Source organism: Hippocampus guttulatus, chromosome 11 (assembly GCF_054856545.1).
Source record: "Hippocampus guttulatus isolate MCC_2025c chromosome 11, RoL_Hgut_1.0, whole genome shotgun sequence".
NCBI lineage: Eukaryota > Metazoa > Chordata > Actinopteri > Syngnathiformes > Syngnathidae > Hippocampus > Hippocampus guttulatus.
The window spans coordinates 5,927,694-5,949,197 of NC_141271.1; the positions used below are offsets into that span (position 1 = coordinate 5,927,694).

The following is a 21,504-nucleotide window of genomic DNA, read 5'->3' on the forward strand; positions in this document are numbered from 1 at the left end:
CACCTTTTATTTTGGAATTCGGGTTTCTTATCCGTTTTCTAGAACCGGAAGGTGAACCTAAACGTCAGTACACTGGGCAATGACAACAGTTTATTGGTGCTAAGATAACAGTTTAGTTTCAGAGTGTGACGATTTCACGTTAATTGTTTTGTGACTGAGAATAGTTAGTGGTATAAAATGGCACTGAGGCCTACTATGTATATTGTGTACGTCAACCATGCAACAATTACCGTTATCCTAAGGCAAATGTGCATTCCATTGTTGTGATATCTAGTCCACACGAAGAACGCTCGATTAAAACGCAGCCCATAAAAGCTAAATTGAATGTGTACTTTTGCTCTTAATACATGTCATGGCATTCGTGGCTTATGCAACAACAGAGCTCGTTCCGCCCGTGTTCATCACGCAAATAAAATAAGCGTCGACAGTCAAAATACATATTTATTAAAACCCGGTAGCGTACCCTTCTCTATATCCAGGCGTGACAGATGATTCACAACAGCCAGAAGCGAAAATCAAAAACAAATCAGACGAATTTTCTGTTTCGGTCCAAGATTTTGGAGACGAGGCGTCCTTCTACTCTTCTTTTGGTCATTAGACTGCGCTTTCCGAATAGCAAATAGTACAGGACTGCCACCTAGTGAATCTGGTGGCGCTTTACAACAACAACACAATCACAACCATCCAACGAGGCGGACGATTCCGTATTTTACGGGACGATTGGCAACCTTGCTTTTTATCACCTCTGGGCTTCTAGAAAATTCCAAAGATGTAATGGAACATTGGTTAGGTGGGACCGGCCACCCATGGAAAAGTTGTTTATTCTTTTCTTTTTCTTGATAAAATTATCTCTTTGCGTACTCTACTCATTTCCCTACGAGTTGCGCTCGATCACGCTCGCTAGTCGAACACAAAGCGATAACTTTCATAGCATCAAACTATGATATACTCGCTGTCTCATGGAATGATATCACGTTACCATATATGGCACATTACTTTTCTAATGTACATACATTTTGTTTACAAGATAATATAACATTTATTAGTCTCACACTGGGGATATTTAGAGTCTACAGCAGCAAGATGGGGTGGGGGGCGGACTAAAGAGTTTCATTGCGCAAAATAAATGTTTCAGAAGGCACATGCAGCCATCTCGTTTGCTTCAATAAATGATCAAAAACGGACAGAGCGAGTAATCCTTCCATGCCGACTGACAAACCCTATTCAGAGGGCCGTGAAAACGGAAATAACTGAACACATAAAACTACACATTTTTTTCGCCTACAAGTGATACATCATGTTTGGCTGTTTTATCGCCCAAGAAATTACTTTTATAGCAACTCTTGCTTTACTTAACGTAAATATAATTTCTTCGATCGACGTGTATATCCTCAATACGGCTATTTCGCCCAATATATTACTTTTATCGCAGCTGTTGCTTTACTTACGTGATCATTATGAAAATAAATTTGTTCGATCGCCGTGTATAACATGCTTATCTGCGGGGTTTTTTTGTCAGCTTTTTCCAGTTCTGCTGCATCCCCCCTCCCTCTTCCAAAATTTGCAAATTCCACTCAAGGTACTCTTTGTCTCCATTGAATTGCGAACTGTGCATGCTCATGCTCGCCCTGGGCGTGTTCGATTCTCAACGGCTTTCCACAATCATCCTGTTTTGTCTTTTGAGTCAAGAAACATTTTTATTTATTTATTTGAAAAATAAATAAAATTATTTGAAATGAAAATTATTTTTATAATGGCCATCATTTTATGGAGGGAATACTTGCACACTGCCAATCCTAAAATTTTAGAGGACAGAGGTAAGGTGGGAAAGGAGAGGGACTAGTCGGTAATCGAGTCATTGAAAGAAAATTGTGCAGGACAGCTGTGTCTTTGTCAGTGGGTAAGTACCCACTCGTTGATGGGTACTTAACAAAACAATGGAAAGTAATTAGGGGTGTATCACATATGTGACTCAAGTCTCCCTCTTGTGAGTATAAGTAGAGAAGCAGACTTTTCGCTTGACTCTTAGTATTACGCTTTCGTTCAATCGAATACACCAGCGATTTTTTAAAGTACATTTTTTCCCGCGAGCGTGCATAAGTGGCGGATCTGGCCTAACAATTGGATCTGCGCCTGGACTTATTAACAGCTCGATGATTCAGCATGTCAGCAGGATCGCATTCGCGAATAATAAAGTTTGGCTTCGTTGAGCATGAAGAATTTTTCGAAAAAGGGAAGGCGAAGCAACGTGCGAGATGCAAAACGTGCAAAATGACAAGAATAATCGTGGAGACAAGGGGTACGACTTCGGGCTTCACAAAACACTACCAACGGCAACATCAAGAAGAGTAAGTAGACCCTATTGAATGAATTTATTGTTGTTTATCAATTCTACATTGACTGTATAATGGGAGCTAATGACTCGTACGTCGCCCCCCAAATGTTGGATTAAAATTGTTATATGACCATTTAAAAACGTGAGTCGGCTACAGCCCCGGCCCACACTACAGCCCGGTAGGCCGCGGGGCCGATAGACTGCGGGTTCGATAGACCGCGGTCTACGTCTATCGAAGTGCATTATTTTCAGGTACCGCGTACTGTCCATTCCTTTTGCATGCATTGAACGTGAAGTAATTTATCTTCCCTTTCACCATCCTTAGCTTAGTGAGGGTTAACTACCCTGTCGCGCCAGCGCTTAAATTCTAACAGTCCATATTTTCCAGATGCAGAAGGTCGTGTTGCTTTTATTAGATTTAGTATTTTATTTGATTATCCCTCAATGAAAATCTTGCATTTTGAATGAATTTTGTTGCTTTCATGTGATGATCTTTTCCCAATTGTTTCCTCTTTTTAATTATCATTTCAGATATAGAGAGTACCTTCAAGGTAAAAGTGGTGTCCAAGGGCAACAGACGCTGAACAGCTTTGTCTCGACTGCATCCACGAGTGTGACAAAATATGCACCGGCAAGTCAACGGCAGAAGCAAATATCTTCAGCAATCTCGAGACTCGTGGTCAATTGTAGCTTGCCACTCTCCATCGTGGAAAACGAGAGCTTCAGGGAATTTGTAGCTGAAATGGATCCTCGGTAAGTTTTTTTTAAATATCCTAGCTCAAGTCCAGTGTTGTTGTTGTTTTTTTTTTTTTTTTTTAATCAATACTGCCGCCAGAACATTTTCATTTTGGTAGTAATAGACCAGATCGTAGTATGGTTGTATTCATGTATGCTTCAAATCATTTAAACAGTCTACAGGGATGGCAATTTTCTGCGGATACGCGGAAATCCGCCATTTTATTTCTTAAATTGATCATTTTTGTGAATCGTCTAAATCCGTTGAGAAAATTTTAGGGGGGGTCAGGTACCTTATCGTCGAGTTTTCACAAGCTCTCCCGATCAGTCTTTCCATCTTCCGATTGTAAACAGCCCCTGCAATTGGACGTGTATGATGTCTTACTTGTTGTGATTGGTCGCCCCGTCCAGGCCACGCCCCTTTCCGCTTTTTCATCACTAGCCATTGCCATCCCTGAGTCTACCATCATCCCAGTTCCCAAGAAACCGGCAACATCGAAACTGAACGACTATAGGCCTGTCGCTCTGACGTCGGTGGTCATGAAGCCCTTTGAACACCTTGTGCTGAACCACATAAAGAACATCACCAGACCCCTGCTGGACCCTCTTCAGTTTGCCTACCGGGCAAACAGGTCTGTGGAGGATGCAGTCAACATAAGGCTGCACTACATCCTCGAGCACCTCGACAGCACAGGGACCTACGCAAGGATCCTGTTTGTGTCATTCAGCTCTGCGTTCAACACCATCATCCCGGAACTCCTCAGCCCCAAACTTCTCCAGCTCATGTGTCCCCTACGATCTGCCAGTGTTTTGCAATTTGTTTTAATTTTGACATGCGCGGTCTCTTAAGTTTTTGTGGAATTCAGGTCCTGCAGCCGTAACAAAGTGAAATAGGAATAGACCCACGGCCTGGAGATGCCCTGGGTTCTTCCCATCCCTTCGACCTCTAGCAGCAGACCCCTTTTGAGGGCCGTCTGCTGCTGCAACAGCGCCATCTGCCTGCAGGGAGTACCAAGTATAAGCAAGACATGATATTAGCAGCACAAGAAAACTACGGTACAGTACAGTATTTACGTGGAGAGTAGGTCCGCCTGCACACTGGACTCTTTGGCCATCAAAGCTTGTTCTTCTTCCCCCATTCGGTGCGCTTCCTCTTTGGTCCTCCTGTCCTCCTTCTGCAGCTCCTGCAGAGCCAGGTACTCATCTCTCTCACTCTTGTCCATATCTTGCAAGGTCTTGCACCCCTCCTCCTGCCTCCTCTGTTCCTCCAAATGTAGATGTTCCACTTCCGCTACAATAAAATGGTAATATTTATTATTATTGTTATATTAGTGGTCGTACAGTAGTAGTTGTAGTATCATATTTCACCATTCCTCTTCCTCGCCTCTTCCTCCCTCATCTTCTGCAGTCGTTCCATCTGTCGCCTCCTCCCCCCTTGTCGCCTCCTTGCTCTCTCTCGTTCCGCTTGCTCCCGTCTGGATCGCTCCTGCTCCTCCTGCTCGCGTTTCCTCCTCACCTCTTCCTCTCCGAGCTTCCTCAGTCTATGGGTAGAGAAACAAAGTGGAACCAGAAAGCTCTGTCATACAAAGTGAAAAAGTTTCTTACCTGAGATGTTCAGCTCTCCTTCTCCGTTCCTCCTCCAGCTCATTCCTTATGCTATCCTTTGTCCGCTTTCTCTCCTGCTGCTCCATCCTTTCGACCTCCTCTTGCTCCCTCCTCCTCCTCTCCATCTCCTGCCTTCGTATCTGAGCTCGCTCAGCCTGACGACGGGTCTTCTCCTCATTGCTTCGGGAGGTCTAAAATCCATGCATTGTGCTGAAATCTTTCAAAAGGTGACACTATCTTTTTATGATTTATTTATTTTGAATCTTTGATATCCTTTGCAAACGAGCAGGATGCTCTTTTTTCAAGCTATTTTTGTTGGTCAGAAATAGCTGTGATTTTTATTGCTTCATTGTCTCCTTAATTTTAAGAAATGTTCAATATGGAAACGAGGGTTGGGCTCATTGGTCTTTGTACTCCTTAATTTGATTTGGAAAACAGCTTTCCTCTGACTGGTAATTTCCTGATATGTGGGCGTCTGGTGGCCGCTTTCCTACAGTGTGTTACTCTGTTAGAATTCAGAATTTTACAACTATTGTTCAGTTCTCCTTTTAGTGAGCGTCAATTACTCACTGATTTCCGCTATTCCATAAAAAAGGTATTTATGTTAGCATCTGCTAGTTGCGGTGAGATCCACTTCCCGATCTACGGCTTTCATCACACTTTTCCTTTGTCACCCATTGAATCAAAAACACATGTGGAGGTAATTCTTAAGCTGATCACTGAACTGAAGTCTCACAAGATTTGCGAATGTGTACACACGTTCAACGTTCGGGATGCAGGGCTTTGGATGTTTCGCTGTGTTCATCTATGCTGGCCACAAATTTTTTTGTACAACTTTTGCACGTGTTAATTATTAAAAAATTGTTCAGCTAATGTTTCGACAAACATTTCAAATCTATTCTGAAGTGTTTGTCGAAACATTAGCTGAACTTTTTTTTTTCACGATTGCTAAAGATGACTTCCACGCATCAATTTCAAAACACTATACAAGGTCTTATATCGTGCTTTGAAACCAACCTCAGTCTTCACCAGTTCTAACATCAGCTGCTGCTCAGTTACCATGATGGTGGAGCACGGCGACGACGATTGAGCGTGAGAGGATGTGAGGATTGGCATGTCTGCCGATAGACCCTCGTAGGAAGACCTCAGGGAGCTCCTCACATCGAGGTCCAAGGATGCAGAAGGAGGCATTTGGGAACTAACTGAATGGACACTGCTCTCAGTGCTGTGTTCACCATCAGTGAATAGGCACACATTGTCGTGTTCCATGCTAGTGACAGCATTTGGTTTTTCAGCAAAGCATCTGGGGGATTCTAGAGAAAAGCCTTCTCCTGTTTCCTGTTCAGCAGCCATGTCCTCTTTCTCCAGACAATCATCTAGTCGTTTATGTGAGGGAACATTAGGATCATCTGCAAATGTGAAGGAAAAACATGATTACAATATTTCAATATTCTAAGTCTCTTCAGTCTAACTGTGCATATCCAATGTATTCATAGACAAAGGTGTTGGGGCACAATTATCAATAAATACCAAACACATTAAGAAAGAGTTCAATAATTCTTAGGCATTCGGCAGATTTCTTTGCATCCAATTTTGCAGGAAACATTTGGGAACGTTCCCCGTGTAAGAGTCTATCCAGAGTTCTACAGGGAAATGTTTTGGATCTGTTCACATGTGTAGTCAAACCACTCCTTGTCCCTGTTCCAGGGTTATAATAGTTTGGGATTTGTCATTACAGTTATTTTTGATTCTATTTTGACTTTTATTTTTAAATTCAGTTAGTTTTAATTTGTAATATTTTTTTTCTCGAAATGCTTCATTTTTAGATTTGTCAAGTGTAACATAAAAAAAGCTCACCAAGTATTGTGTAATACATCAATCAATACGACTGACCCTCTTTCTTCAGGAATGCAGCAAAATGAACTTCGACAGCTCATGATACGAATCGATCAGAGGTGATTGCTCTATGACTGCAAGGGAAGCTCAGCTTCCCCTAAAATGTCCAAAAATAAGTAATGAAATATGTGTGTACATGTTATTGACTAAATATGTGCTATAACACGCTAAACTTTTGTTCCGAATCAGCTTCTTATTACTGGTTACGACACGACTCTCTTCTCATTCATTCCCGCAGCTTCACTGTGCTTTAAACTGTGGATGCTGAGAGTCGACAGCACGGACTCTGGGCGTCCACAGAGTTCAGTTAAGTTGTCCCAATGCATTGAAACGAGACGAGTCATTGGATAAATGCTGGTTTTGTCCCGCCCACCGGATGCTCAGCGTCTCTGGGAGTCTATGGACAGTGGGCGTTTATGGGCTGGCCCGGACGCTGAGCTTTTCTGCATGATGATTGGATGATCTGTCTGAGGCTGAATCTCTTTAGGATTGACAGCGAAATGAGCCAATCACGATCTTTTGGTCTAGGCATCGTGGGAACATTTTTTGATTCTCATTCTGTTCTGAGTTGAACTGGAGACTTCTAATCATCTGAGCGACACTCTCTTTGTTCAAAACGACTAGCGACAAATTAATCTTTCATTTCTGGTGGGTTTTATTGTAGTTGCTGTGGTTGTAGGACACTAGTTAAGACCCTGGAAAAGACGCCTTGTTGGTATGACAGGGTCACAGATAATTTTCTTGAAAATGAACGGAGAGTAGAATCCACGTATAAATAAACGGACGCATTTTATGATGTAGGCAGAAATTGAGCTTCCCCTCCTTGACAGACCAGCATCCGCCACTGGAATGATAAAGATGAAAACAAATAACACTTAAATTATAGATTTTAGTTTTATAAACCTAAGATATAGTTTCAGTTAGTTTTAATTTTTCTCAAACATTTTCGCTTTTATTTTATTTCATAAACGATAATGTTTTTTCAAATTTTGGCTTTAGTTATTTTATTAGTTTTGATTCGCGAAAATAACCTTGCCCTGTTGCCAATACTCTTGTATTGTATGTGGTGATGCGGTGGTATTGTATTACCCTCTTTGTCATTTAGTTTCATTTGTCGTGTTCTTCGGGTCAACTCTTCCTTCCTTCCTTTCTCTTCTTTTGCCGCTTCCTTTGTCCTCATCTTACCGTTCTGTCTTTCTTTGATGCCTCTCTTCTTTTTCTGAAACGGTAGACAAAAAATTAATAATAATAACAAAAGTGACAACAAACCTCAAGATTCCTCACCTCAGATGTGCGTGAAGAATGTTTTCGGGTCTCGATTGCATTTTTCTTGGTCCGCTTGTCGTCTATGTGATGTTTAGTCAGGCGAGCATCACTCTCTTCTTTTTTCTGCTTGCTCACATTTCCAGCTTTGTTCTTTCTGGATCGCATCTGTTCTTCTTGTAATTTGACAGCTTTCTCACCCTTCCCCCTGCATGACCAGATGTCATTCAATGTGAATGTACAGCTCTTACACGGTTCAATATAATGCATATCGTTATGATCATATTAAAGGGTCAGTATCATCCGTGCTTTCCCCTCACCGTGCAGCTTCCTCTGCATTGTTACTTTCTGCATCCTTCTTCAGTCCCATCGTAGCTTTCTCTACTGGTGTTTTTTCAGTGACAATACCCTGCTGGATGAAGGTGGTACTGCCAAAGGAAAGTCAAAAATACAGATTTTTTTCTCTCCAAAAAATCACATGAAGGTACAGTGGAACCTCCAAAATTGAATACATCAACAGTGGCACTGTAAAACAGTGGACAGGCCCCTCCCATGCATAATGAAAAAATAGCGAAAATTTGTGGGTAATGCCAACCTATAAAGGCCACAAAATGGTAGCAAAGCACATATTTTGACTTCATGAAGCTCCTTAATGCTTGTCAACATAGTTCCTTGGCACAAAGATGAGATCCTCTTGGTGAAGCAATACTTTGATTGTTTTGCTTTGGCCTGAGCACAACAGAGTAATTAGGTGAATTTTCTTCAAATAACTAGAGTTAAAAGAAAATGGGAATACAGTTAACCACACTGCATCACTGGGATAATGTCCCAGACCATCTTGCAATAAGTGAAAATCCGTGAAAGAGAAACACCCAATTTAATGACGCCACAAGCTTGCTTTTATAAGATTTCCGGTACTTAAACTTTTTTAACGGTCTTTAAACACACGAATACAAACGCATTTCAACACATAATATATTGAGAACAAATGCAGTGGATAACACAAAATTACTGTACAGTTTGAAAATTTCAGAATAATAACTTAGATAACTAACATAATGCAGAGAATGTGAAAACTTAACGTCGATATACTGTATTTGAATTGGCAAATGTCAAAATACAAATATGTGGGGATTTTACTGCATTTGGAGTTAACCCAAAATTTTCAGAAAAATATGACTCAAAAGTCATCCAAAAGACGTGTTTTGTTCTTTATTTACCATGTTTGTGTTTGTAGTGCCACTGGGCCAGCACAGACCAAAAAATGCTGCAAAATACACGAAAACAACAGCGGTCGTGGGCGTGATGGAGCCTAGCCCAGATGTCTTTGGGCAGTAGGTGGAGTACACCTTGAACTGGTCGCCAGCCAATCGCAGGGCATAGACCAATAACCAGTCGCACTCGCAATCACACCAAGGGACAATTTAGAATGTTCCATTAAACTGCCATTCGTGTTTTTGGAATTCGAGAGGAAACCAGAGTACCCGGAGAAAACCCACACAGGCACAGGGAAACAGAATTGAACCCTGCACTTCTGCATTATGAGGTGGGCATGCTAACCAGTCGACTATTCAACTGTTAGATCACGGAACTGAAGAATTCACTTTCAATTATTTCCAATGCGTCAACTAGTGGCACAATTCCACTTTGGAGGCTCCATTTTACAACTGAATTCTATAGAATAAAATTCATACCCAAGTCCAGATTCCAGCGTGTTAATTATGTCGTTGTCAAACTGGTCAATAAGTCCTGAAGTGGCTTTTGGCAGATGTTCAAACTGCTTTTCGTCCTTCTCCTCAGTGCTACCTCCTGCAAGTTCTTCCAACTGTTCCCTTGGTGAAGATTTCACAACTTTGTTCTTAACATCTTGTTTGTCTTCCCACTGGGTTTCCTGCATCGGATCTGCTCTCCTTGTGATTTCATTTGGTGTAACCACTAAAACAAGAAGGACTGACTTTAATGCTTTGGAAAAAGAGGATATGTACATGGATGATGGATATATGAATAGATTACCTAAATTAACATGGCTGTTGTCTGGTCTTATATCGGACTCTGCAGATTTGTGAAGATCTAAAGACTAGTTGAACAACAATTAATACAGAATATTGTTTGGCTGCCACAGTTGCTAAATGAAGAAAGCTGAGCTGAGTTAAAATATCATAAAATTGCAAATTAAGAAGAAAAACTCACAGTTTGAATAGGTGCACAATATTGAACATGCCCAGATGGTGGATTTAAGTTCAGCTCCCCATCTTCTTCTACACAGAGGGGGAAAAAAATACATTTGTGTTTATATAAATGTCATTGCCTTTTCATTTATTTTCTTAAAGCAGGACAAAAGCAAAAAATACAAAAAAGTGTCAGTGGTATACAGTTGGACTAAAGGGCACTATTTCTGACAAATGTCTTTTGGCAAAGGTGAACAACACCATTCTGGCAGGATTGAGAATGTGTCGCTAAATTTGAGGAAATGCCACACTTTGACAATGGTAGACACGTGCTATGCACTAGGATGTCACAGCAAGAGGGGACAAAATAAGGGACAATCATTCTACAGGCTCCCTAAAGAAAAACCAAGGCATAGTCAATGGACAGCACCCTAACAAAATAATTGGTGCTGGGAGGGGGGGCAGGGGGTCAATTAATTTCAATTAGGAAATGTAAAATTATGAGTTTGGTCATGGGACGAATTAAACTGAAGGAACTACTTTGGTACAAAGCCCCGAATTGCTCTTCATAGCGACCTTGTTGAACATTGTGTTCCTTGACTGTTTTTTGGCTGTTTTTTTTTGTTTTGTTTTTTTCAAAGTAACAATACAAAAAGAAAAAATAAGATAAAGCATAAAATCCAAACACGACACACATATATTGCACATACCAGAGTGCAAGTGTTCATGTTGCAGCACCATGACACACGGTAACGTCTCGCCATCTGCAGACAAAACCTGGAAAGCTGTGAGGGGCATACGTCAGCTTTCAGATGCTGAATACACTCGAAAAAGACAACACGAGCCTACTTGTCACTCGTGTATTGGCTCAAATGTCTGTCGTCAAACACAATCGGCATATATCTGTAGTGTTTAATAAATGGTTAACTTTCTCTGTATGTGTCGCTGGTATGTGGGCCCACGCACCTAACACAGTACCAAGTGATGCGCTGCTGTGTTTGATGACGCCGGAAATGACTTTCCCTGACTAAGTGATTGACTCACCTTCCTGTTCTGTATCCTTGTCATCACCAAGGAGTTGGTAGTTGTCATACAGTGACGGTCTCATAATTTCCCCATCAGGGCCGATAATCATGCACCCAACGGCTAGGCCATTCTTCAAATCTGTCAACCGGCCACAAGATGAATGAATACATGAGCAATTCTACTTACTGTATGTAATGGTATTATCTGTAATGCTACAGTATGTTCTGCATAGGCATTTGTACCCCTCAGCTCCAGTGGGAGAACCCCCCTGACAACGTTTCTCTTGGTGTCACTGGAGTCACAGGAACCGTGGAGATCAGATGATCGATTCTGTAAAAATGCTGATGAGCTCTGCCTCCCCGGACCTCTGCATCCTGCAATGCAACCCAAGACTCCCACTGGAGGAGGTGGAGTCCCTTGGAGTAGAGGACAGAGCAAAGCAAGGAATAATCCAATTATAAACATGGAAAAGACTAAAAAATATGTATAAAATGCTCAATTTTGATGCACCATCCACCAGGCCAAGCAGAACCTCTGAAGATTTCTTTGACTGTTGCCCATGCTGCAACATCTCCTCACAGATTTGTTTTCCAGTTGTGTCCCATCCTGTTGCTTTCTTTTTATACTTTATCTGTTCTACATATGCAAGAAAAACACAATCTTATACATGTCAAGTGAAAACGCCATCATGACAATGTTTCATCACCATGTTTTTTGTCAGAGAGTAACAGAGGAAGAAACAAGGGGCGGTGACGGGAGCCCTTTTGACATCGTCGCTCTGCTTGGACCTCTTGCTGAGTCCGTGTCCCGCCGGCAAGCCTCATAGTGACGTGGTGGTCTTCTATAGGAGGCAGATGCTGAACGTGGTAGACTTCTTCAATGTTCGGACCCTCTCGCCCCACCTGAAACATCAAAGTCAAACACAAGTTGTGGAAGTCATCATTGAAAATCCTTCGGGCTTGTGCTTTGATATAGAGCCACAGCATATTTAGATGTTGCTGTGTTGAACATTGCTACTGTTGAAGAGCTGTCATTTTCCTTTTATTTTCGGTACGCCTATTAATAAATAAAACATAGAAACGGACGTAACTTTGGCGCAAGTCTAGTAGGACCGTGTTTGGCGCCATGTTGCCCACATACCTAGTTACATTGTCCCTGACTCATCCAACAATTTGGAAACAGAATGTAGTCTGAGCTTGGTGTAAAGACTAGTGCATCATCATTTTCATGGCGGGGCAATAGTCTAGTTCAGTGTGTTTGTGATTTTCTTTTTTTGTCGTGCCATGCCTCACTGGCCGTTCTGCAAATTTGGTTACAAATAGTAGACTACATTTAGACTTGCTAAAAGCAGGTGTAACTCGAAGTGCAGGTGGCGTAATCGTTCATTTGATCAAGCAGAAATATTTGGTGCTCTGCGGATATGTTTGGTGATCAGATTTCATTCATAATTATGAGACCAGCGTGGGACAATTCCTCTGAATGATTGTAGAAATCAATTCATTGAATGGATTCTAATAATTATCTTCTTAAACATATTTTAGTACCCCCCCCCCCACCCCCTCCATTACTATTGCAATGGGAGTGACTAAGGTGGTGGTGGTGAGATTTCATACACAGACCCACAATCAGAGGTGCAAGGCGTTCTCCAATTGCCTATGCCACATAAATCATCCGCAAGGGGAGATTTTGCAGTTTACCTGCTTATGTCATGCGCAGACCCGAGCAAGTCTATTTCTGCACTGTATGCACTTAAGGCTCTGATTTTGATGTAAATGAAGCATGGCTCTAAGATTGGCTGGGAAAAGACAACTTACATCCCAGATCAGCACACAACGGCGCCCAACTCTACCTGTGCAAAGTCAAGTAATATGCCAAAAGAAAGAAAACTCCACCAATGCACATAATTGGACTGCGATTTGTGCTAGACTTGTGCTCGGTGCAAAATTTGGGCCCTTGGTGTTAACATGGACTTACAGCAAGTGGGTGGTGATAGTAGGATTCAGGAGTGACTGGGGGTTCAGCTCTCAGAGGAGGAAGAAGCAAGCCTTTGGGGGTGAACATCACAGCATTATACAGCATACACTTGAGCTTTGACTGACTTTCCTTGCAGATAATACCTGAGTTTGTATTTAATTTCTGCTCTTCATGTGACTGATTCTCTGCGGGAACATGACAACAAGACTGTGTAATTCATTGTTTGGACATTTCCTGTAACTCTTTGTCTTGTTTTGGGAATACTTACATGCACACGCAACACCGCCCACAAACCACCCATCTCTCTGTGCGGACGGACGCACACACACACACACACACACACACACACACACACACACACACACACACACACACACACACACTCACACACACACACACACACACACACACACACACACTCACACACACACACACACACACACACACCTCTCCTGTTGTTCATCCAGGTCACTGAGGTTTGAGAGTTGACCATAATCACAGATCCTCGGGTGACTGCTGCGGCATCTTGAGGACTTAGGACAAGGGTCAAGTGAGTCGTCTTGTTTTGCTGTGACCTATCAGCATGTGACACATCGACCTGCAAAATAATAATAATAATAATACATTTTATTTATAAGCGCCTTTCAAAACACTCAAGGACACTTTAAAGAGCCCATTTCATCAATTGAATGGAAACCGTCGAAGGTCAACCTTTTGTACGAATTTAAATTTGGTGTACGACCATGAGGAACAAATAAGAATATACTAATACTTCAAACTTATCTTGGATCACCTGAAGTTGTGGTTCTTCGAGGGTTATGTGGTCCGTACAGGTCTGTAGATCAAGTACCAGATCCAACCGGACCCTCTGGTCACTTCCTTGCATTTCATTCTCATCTGCATATAAGATCAGTTTGAAGGTTCAACCAGATAAGGATGTTTAAAGCAGATCTCCACTTTGTGTTTTACCTTCAGGAGGATACTCTAGAAGGGAGTTGTTTTTTTGAGGGTCACCGTGTAGCTTTGGATCGTGGTGTTCTTGTGTGGCATAAAGTTTGGAAACGCTTGCACGATGGATGTTTGGAAGTGGAGGTAAGGTGGGAGTGGCAAACCGCCAGGTCACCTTGGTCAGAGACATGCACAGTCAAAATGTATGCATCTATCCAATTTTGATAACATTTATCCCATGCAGGGTTTCAGGGCAGTGGAACCTATCCCGGTCGACTCTGGGCAAACGGCAGACTATATCCTGGCATTTGGCAAACCCAGGTAATTACCTAAAGCCTTGAGATTTACAGCGGGCCCCAAACTGTCAAGTTCCTGTTTCTCAGACTGCCAATCCATCGTTTTGTTTCTATTTCCCAGTTTCTTTGGTGAGGGTTGGTGGGAAGAGCTTCCTGCACCGCATGCTGACAATTACAATCATTTAGGTTTATAGCAGCAGGGGGGGGAAGACCTCGGATTAATTGCTTACCTACATCATCTTGATCATTTGTTCAAGAGTCTTCCTTATTCGTCTTAAATCTGGCTGTATTTACTATTTGTTTTTCTATCGACAAGTTATTGCAAGGATTTCATTTCCCCAGCGTTTCTTTCCATGCCCAATACTATATTACAAATAAAGGTAACAACTTAAAGGACCATCGCAAGTGACAACATCAAGGAGTCAACTCAAAACACACTCAAAACAAATCTCTACCCAATGAATCTCTCATTTTTAAAAAAGTCGGTGACCCCTGCCTTACATTGTGCAGGTGTACATCATGAAGTGAGGAATAAGTGCATATTAAGTGAAGGCAGAGGCTATGGTCACTTCTTGCCTGTTTACCTGATTATTTTGTTGTTGCAAGAGCAGAGCGTCTGACCGGTGATCCACTTCCTGCATGTGGTGCGGTGTGACCCGCCTCCTCCTGTCTGACACCTGTGACCCAGTTCCTAGCGTAACCAAGTCCTGTAGACACAGGAGATCAAACTTGGAGTTTAGTCCTCGTAAAGTTAAAGGACTTTTGTTGGGGGATGGTGAATGGACTCATTCGTACTCGTGAGTACAGAACTAGAGGTCCCCGGCGAGTGCTGTAAGTCTTCGGGATGGTTGACTCTTCGCTTCTGAGCAGACTTCCGCTGTTGGTCAGATGCAGGAGGGCATCATGGGATTTCCAGATGTAGTAATCCTATTGGGGTGATATCTTTTAATGACATTTTTACATCCTCATTAAAAGCCATTATATCAAAATCATTACAATGCCAGATGTCTTGTCATAAGTAGAGGGGACTAGCAACTGCTGTTGCCTAGATGATTTTTTATTGAATGGATTTACCATATAGATGAACAAGACAGTGAGACAGTGGGCCTCCACCTCTTATTTTGTGGTAATGCTCCCCAAATGAAAAAGAAAAGTCTGCATAATTTATGTATTGCAAGATTGATTTAATCTTTCCATAAATTGAGTAGAAAAATCCATAAATTGTAAGTATAGTAAATGTCATGTAAAATATCATACCAATTATGGCCCCTTTCATACCAAAAAGAACCCAAAGGCATTTGGGGGATTTTCAAACACTTTTGTGAATATGACAAATTTTACAACAGTTTATTTTCTCTCTCTCTTTCTATATATATGTTAGACATATGATACAAATAACTATTCCATAAATGTTTGCATGATTTTTTTAAAATAAGAATGGGGAAAGAGTAACATGTGAAATGGTGGCAAATGCACTTTTATTGTCCACTGATGTGTATTTGTTTATGAACAAGTACAGAAAAAAACCCTGCAAACTGGACATGAACAGCAGCAGTTGTGTCCTCATTGTCTCCCTTCTGTGTGTGTGTATATATATATATATATATATATATATACTGTATATCTCAGTGTTGTGTCCGAGGACCAGCAACCCGAGGCCAAGGACTTGATTCCGAGGCCAAGGCCAAGGCCTTGAGGAATTTTCTGAGGCCAGGGCCAAGGACCAAGGACTGATTTTGAAGCCGAGGCCTGGCCGAGGTCATGTATAAAACAATGCTATCATACCACTTGGCAGGTCTTCATGATTTGCAACACCCCTCCATCATAACCCCTTGCACACGTCACTCCCTAACGCTTGAATGAAGTGTTTTTATTCAAAGAGTAGAACAGTCAGGGTACGTGTTATTTATACTGAGAAAAATAAATAAAAGCATATGATATACATTTATGAATGAATGTTTGAGTGCAGTAGTTTCTTAATATGAAGTAAATCAACACTCAACAGGCATGACATGGCACGGAAGACAAGTTGAGAAATGACTTTGCATAGAAGTCAATCAGTAAGTGCAGAAAAAGCGGTAATCTCGAAACATTCTCTGAGTACTATGATTATTACCACTACCACTACCACTACTACTGTGGCATGTGACTACAGCCACAGGGTAATGTTACGACCGCGTGACGCTACGGCCGTAAAGTGTTGAGTTGCCGGAAAGCGTGGAAATAAAAGTGTTGCGACTGACAATAAACGGCAATGAGCACAGAGTCAGTTTCCCAGCCTTTTATTGTACACATTACACAACAACTACTAATACAGCACCAACACATTTTCATTACATTTCAAAAACATCAACACTTCCAGGTAAAAATAAAAGAAACAATATTAGCAAAGTGAGAAAGAATTTCAGATTCTGAAAAATTACGTACTAAAGATTTGATGCTATGTATTCCAAACAAGAAACATGTTGACCTGTTCTGAAGAAAAAGGATGAAAATGAAACAAAATTGAGTAAATCTAACTTTGGAAGGTACATCCACTCCCCCCTCCCCCTCCCGCCACACACATTTAAATGATTTGAAGCATACATGAATACAACAATACTACGATCTGGTCTTTTACTACCAAAATGAAAATGTTCTGGTGGCAGTATTGATTAAAAAAAAAAAAAAAAAAACAACAACAACACTGGACTTGAGCTAGGATATTTAAAAAAAACTTACCGAGGATCCATTTCAGCTACAAATTCCCTGAAGCTCTCGTTTTCCACGATGGAGAGTGGCAAGCTACAATTGACCACGAGTCTCGAGATTGCTGAAGATATTTGCTTCTGCCGTTGACTTGCCGGTGCATATTTTGTCACACTCGTGGATGCAGTCGAGACAAAGCTGTTCAGCGTCTGTTGCCCTTGGACACCACTTTTACCTTGAAGGTACTCTCTATATCTGAAATGATAATTAAAAAGAGGAAACAATTGGGAAAAGATCATCACATGAAAGCAACAAAATTCATTCAAAATGCAAGAATTTCATTGAGGGATAATCAAATAAAATACTAAATCTAATAAAAGCAACACGACCTTCTGCATCTGGAAAATATGGACTGTTAGAATTTAAGCGCTGGCGCGACAGGGTAGTTAACCCTCACTAAGCTAAGGATGGTGAAAGGGAAGATAAATTACTTCACGTTCAATGCATGCAAAAGGAATGGACAGTACGCGGTACCTGAAAATAATGCACTTCGATAGACGTAGACCGCGGTCTATCGAACCCGCAGTCTATCGGCCCCGCGGCCTACCGGGCTGTAGTGTGGGCCGGGGCTGTAGCCGACTCACGTTTTTAAATGGTCATATAACAATTTTAATCCAACATTTGGGGGGCGACGTACGAGTCATTAGCTCCCATTATACAGTCAATGTAGAATTGATAAACAACAATAAATTCATTCAATAGGGTCTACTTACTCTTCTTGATGTTGCCGTTGGTAGTGTTTTGTGAAGCCCGAAGTCGTACCCCTTGTCTCCACGATTATTCTTGTCATTTTGCACGTTTTGCATCTCGCACGTTGCTTCGCCTTCCCTTTTTCGAAAAATTCTTCATGCTCAACGAAGCCAAACTTTATTATTCGCGAATGCGATCCTGCTGACATGCTGAATCATCGAGCTGTTAATAAGTCCAGGCGCAGATCCAATTGTTAGGCCAGATCCGCCACTTATGCACGCTCGCGGGAAAAATGTACTTTAAAAAATCGCTGGTGTATTCGATTGAACGAAAGCGTAATACTAAGAGTCAAGCGAAAAGTCTGCTTCTCTACTTATACTCACAAGAGGGAGACTTTAGTCACATATGTGATACACCCCTAATTACTTTCCACTGTTTTGTTAAGTACCCATCAACGAGTGGGTACTTACCCACTGACAAAGACACAGCTGTCCTGCACAATTTTCTTTCAATGACTCGATTACCGACTAGTCCCTCTCCTTTCCCACCTAACCTCTGTCCTCTAAAATTTTAGGATTGGCAGTGTGCAAGTATTCCCTCCATAAAATGATGGCCATTATAAAAATAATTTTCATTTCAAATAATTTTATTTATTTTTCAAATAAATAAATAAAAATGTTTCTTGACTCAAAAGACAAAACAGGATGATTGTGGAAAGCCGTACCTTACAAAGAGTACCTTGAGTGGAATTTGCAAATTTTGCAGATGCAGAACTGGAAAAAGCTGACAAAAAACCCCGCAGATAAGCATGTTATACACAGCGATCGAACAAATTTATTTTCATAATGATCACGTAAGTAAAGCAACAGCTGCGATAAAAGTAATATATTGGGCGAAATAGCCGAATTGATGATGTATATACACGGTGATCGGAGAAATTATATTTTCGTTAAGTAAAGCAAGAGTTGCGATAAAAGTAATTTCTTGGGCGCTAAAACAGCCAAACATGATGTATCACTTGTAGGCGAAAAAAAAAAGTGTAGTTTTATATGTGTTCAGTTATTTCCGTTTTCACGGCCCTCTGAATAGGGCTTGTCAGTCGGTATGGAAGGATTACTCGCTCTGCCCGTTTTTTGATCATTTATTGAAGCAGATGGTCGTTGCAGAAACAGAATGATATCAGAAGCAGTAGCAGGTAGGATAAGCAGATGCAGGATAAGGAGCAGTCGCAGGTAGCAGGTAATAACCTAAAGTAAACAAATGCAAGTTAATGACTATATCTACCTTAGGCATCACAATGTAAATGTGTATAGTTGACATTAATTTAATACCTTCAACTTCACAATAATAATAAATAATTCAATCAACCACGATTTTAAACTATTATCAATATTCATTCTTCTAAACATGAGAAAGCATTCAGCAAACATAACTGGAATCGAGCAAAAGGACTCCAAATCCCAACGGCCAAACCCAGAAGTGAAGTGCCGGCATGATTGACTCCAGCTGTAACGCAAATTACTTGGTTCAAACAAACATTCAAGTGCCACCGCACAAACGTGACAACTGTGCAAAAATAACTCAATAAAAGACACCACTGTTCCAGATAGACTTTACACGCTATTTAAACTGCCAAACCCGGAAGTGAAGTGTCGGCATTATTGACTCCAGCTGTAACGCAACTTGGCTCAAACAAACATTCTAGTGCCACCGCACAAACGTGACAACTGTTTAAAAATAACTAAATAAAATACACCACTGTTCCAGAAAGACTTTACAAGCTATTTAAACTGCCGATCGCGAACGGTAACTGCCCGTGATTTAAACTAACTGTGATGCCGCTCTTTATACGATCCCCATGATCACTCTGGATGAAATGCAGAAATCCACAGCCGAGGTGGGACAGATTGCTCCTATCTCGCCTTTATGGAAGAGTGGCAAGAAGAAAGCCATTTCAACAAACATGGCAGATGGTGCTCTCATCAGATGAGACCAAAGTTTAACTTTCTGGACAAAATGGAAGATGTTACGTTTTCCATTAGAGTAACACTGCACATCACATAATGGTAGTATCATAGTCTGGGGCTGCTATTCTCCACCAAGGACAAGGAAGATGGTTCGATTTGATCGGAAGATACTTTGTAGATGAAGCCAAATACAGGGCCATTTTGGATGAAAACCTGAGTCTGCAAAAGAACTGAGATTGGAGATTTGTCTTCCAACAAGACCATGATCTTAAAAATACAACGAAATCTGCAATGGAATAGTTCAGAACTAATCATATCCAGGTGTTCGAAAGGCCTCGTCAAAGTCCAAAACTGAATCCAATTTCCAAGTGCTCAGAAAAGTGCTTTTCACATTTTTGATTTTCGATTGCCATTTGGAAAGGGAAAAAAAGAATAATACACAGATTCACCTTTTTTTTAAACTTATTTTCTCAAGTGTTTTCATATTTGTACGATTAACCACGATGCCTTAAAAGACTCTGCTGTATGTTTCAGTTTACTTTTCTTTTTCAAGCGTTCAAGAAAGCCAGAAGATTGTTGGTGGGTTACATGGTGGTCATGTACGACCATTTCTAGTTCCTTTCCAAACTGAATAAGGGCAGCGCAAGCAAGAATAAAGTACGTAATAAATTACACTAAGTGACAGTCGATGCTTATATTGCTTTCTCTCATGCTAAAATTTCATATGAAATTTGATATGTGAGCACCTGCGGCGTGAAGCAGACATCCAGGCGACCATGTTCGCTTGCGTTCCCTGTGATGACACGACCGCAACCCCGACTCAGCGATGACAGAGAGAAATCCTTCATGGTGATACTTCCTAGTTCATCTAAAAGAGCATTTTTTCAATGAGTTCACACATTGCAAGATCAATGATGTTCTAATTCCGTACATGGACCCGAGGATATACTTAATGGTGGAAAACTTTGTTCAGAAAAGGACAATGGACGTACCTGCTGCCTCCTCAGTTTGGTTTAGTGCATGAAGTGCTTGTTGCTAGGATGTATGATTCAGTACTTTGTGTTAGCGTTGCCCCAGCTCGAGCTGCTTGGAATAACCCCCCCCACACACACACACACACACACACGCACACACACACACACACACACACACACACACACACACACACACACACACACACACACACACACACACACACACACACACGCATTCAGACATCCAGTTATTCACACTTTCTCTGTGGCTTCCAATCTTCTGAGTAAACTGCCTACAAAGATGAGGAGTAAGTATAATGAAGCTTCATGGAAGAAGATGAACCTAAAATAATCAAGACAAATGTATTAGAATTGTTATGCCTACAGTTGACGAAGTGAACATAGGGCGGAGTTGGCACCCTTACCAACCCTCCCCGTAATCCCACCTTCTGGGAAGACTGACCAAAAGACTTCCTTGTGGCTGTGCTCCTGCCTCATGGGTCCCTGGTCGCTGTTCATGTAAACAGCTACAGCATCGATCTGGTTCTAGTGCGGACGGCTCAATGAGACGCTCTGTACCCAGCTTCTGGTGTCATTCTCATTTATTAATAATAATAATAATAATACATATAATTTTTAAGCACCTTTCGAAACGCTCAAGGACACTTTACAATTATTGCACTCTTTGCTTTTACGATTATGGGATGTTTTGTAAATGTGTGTTTGTGTCCTTGCGGGTTGCACTGCCATGTATGAAAACTGATTGATTGATGCAGCGCCTAACTGTATTTACTGACACTGGTTGAACTGAAATGTCTTGCAACATAAAGGAACATTGTCCTTCAACTGTTTGACTATTTTCTCACGAAGTTGTTAAAA

General features: G+C 41.3%; 1 protein-coding gene across 1 annotated transcript; it reads right to left on the reverse strand.

Annotated features, from left to right (window-relative positions):
* Positions 1-27: 27 nt before the first annotated feature.
* On the reverse strand, positions 28-21,144 carry kiaa2012 (KIAA2012 ortholog). Its single transcript, XM_086124165.1, is given in 23 exon segments — positions 28-57; positions 3,904-4,069; positions 4,145-4,361; positions 4,439-4,611; positions 4,676-4,866; positions 5,693-6,084; positions 7,661-7,790; positions 7,856-8,042; positions 8,155-8,262; positions 9,529-9,769; positions 9,848-9,911; positions 10,025-10,092; positions 10,713-10,787; positions 11,047-11,166; positions 11,271-11,426; positions 11,539-11,683; positions 11,685-11,930; positions 13,775-13,899; positions 13,972-14,125; positions 14,831-14,953; positions 15,042-15,173; positions 20,398-20,519; positions 21,072-21,144. Coding segments are annotated over 23 exon segments (3,438 nt in total).
* Positions 21,145-21,504: the final 360 nt, after the last annotated feature.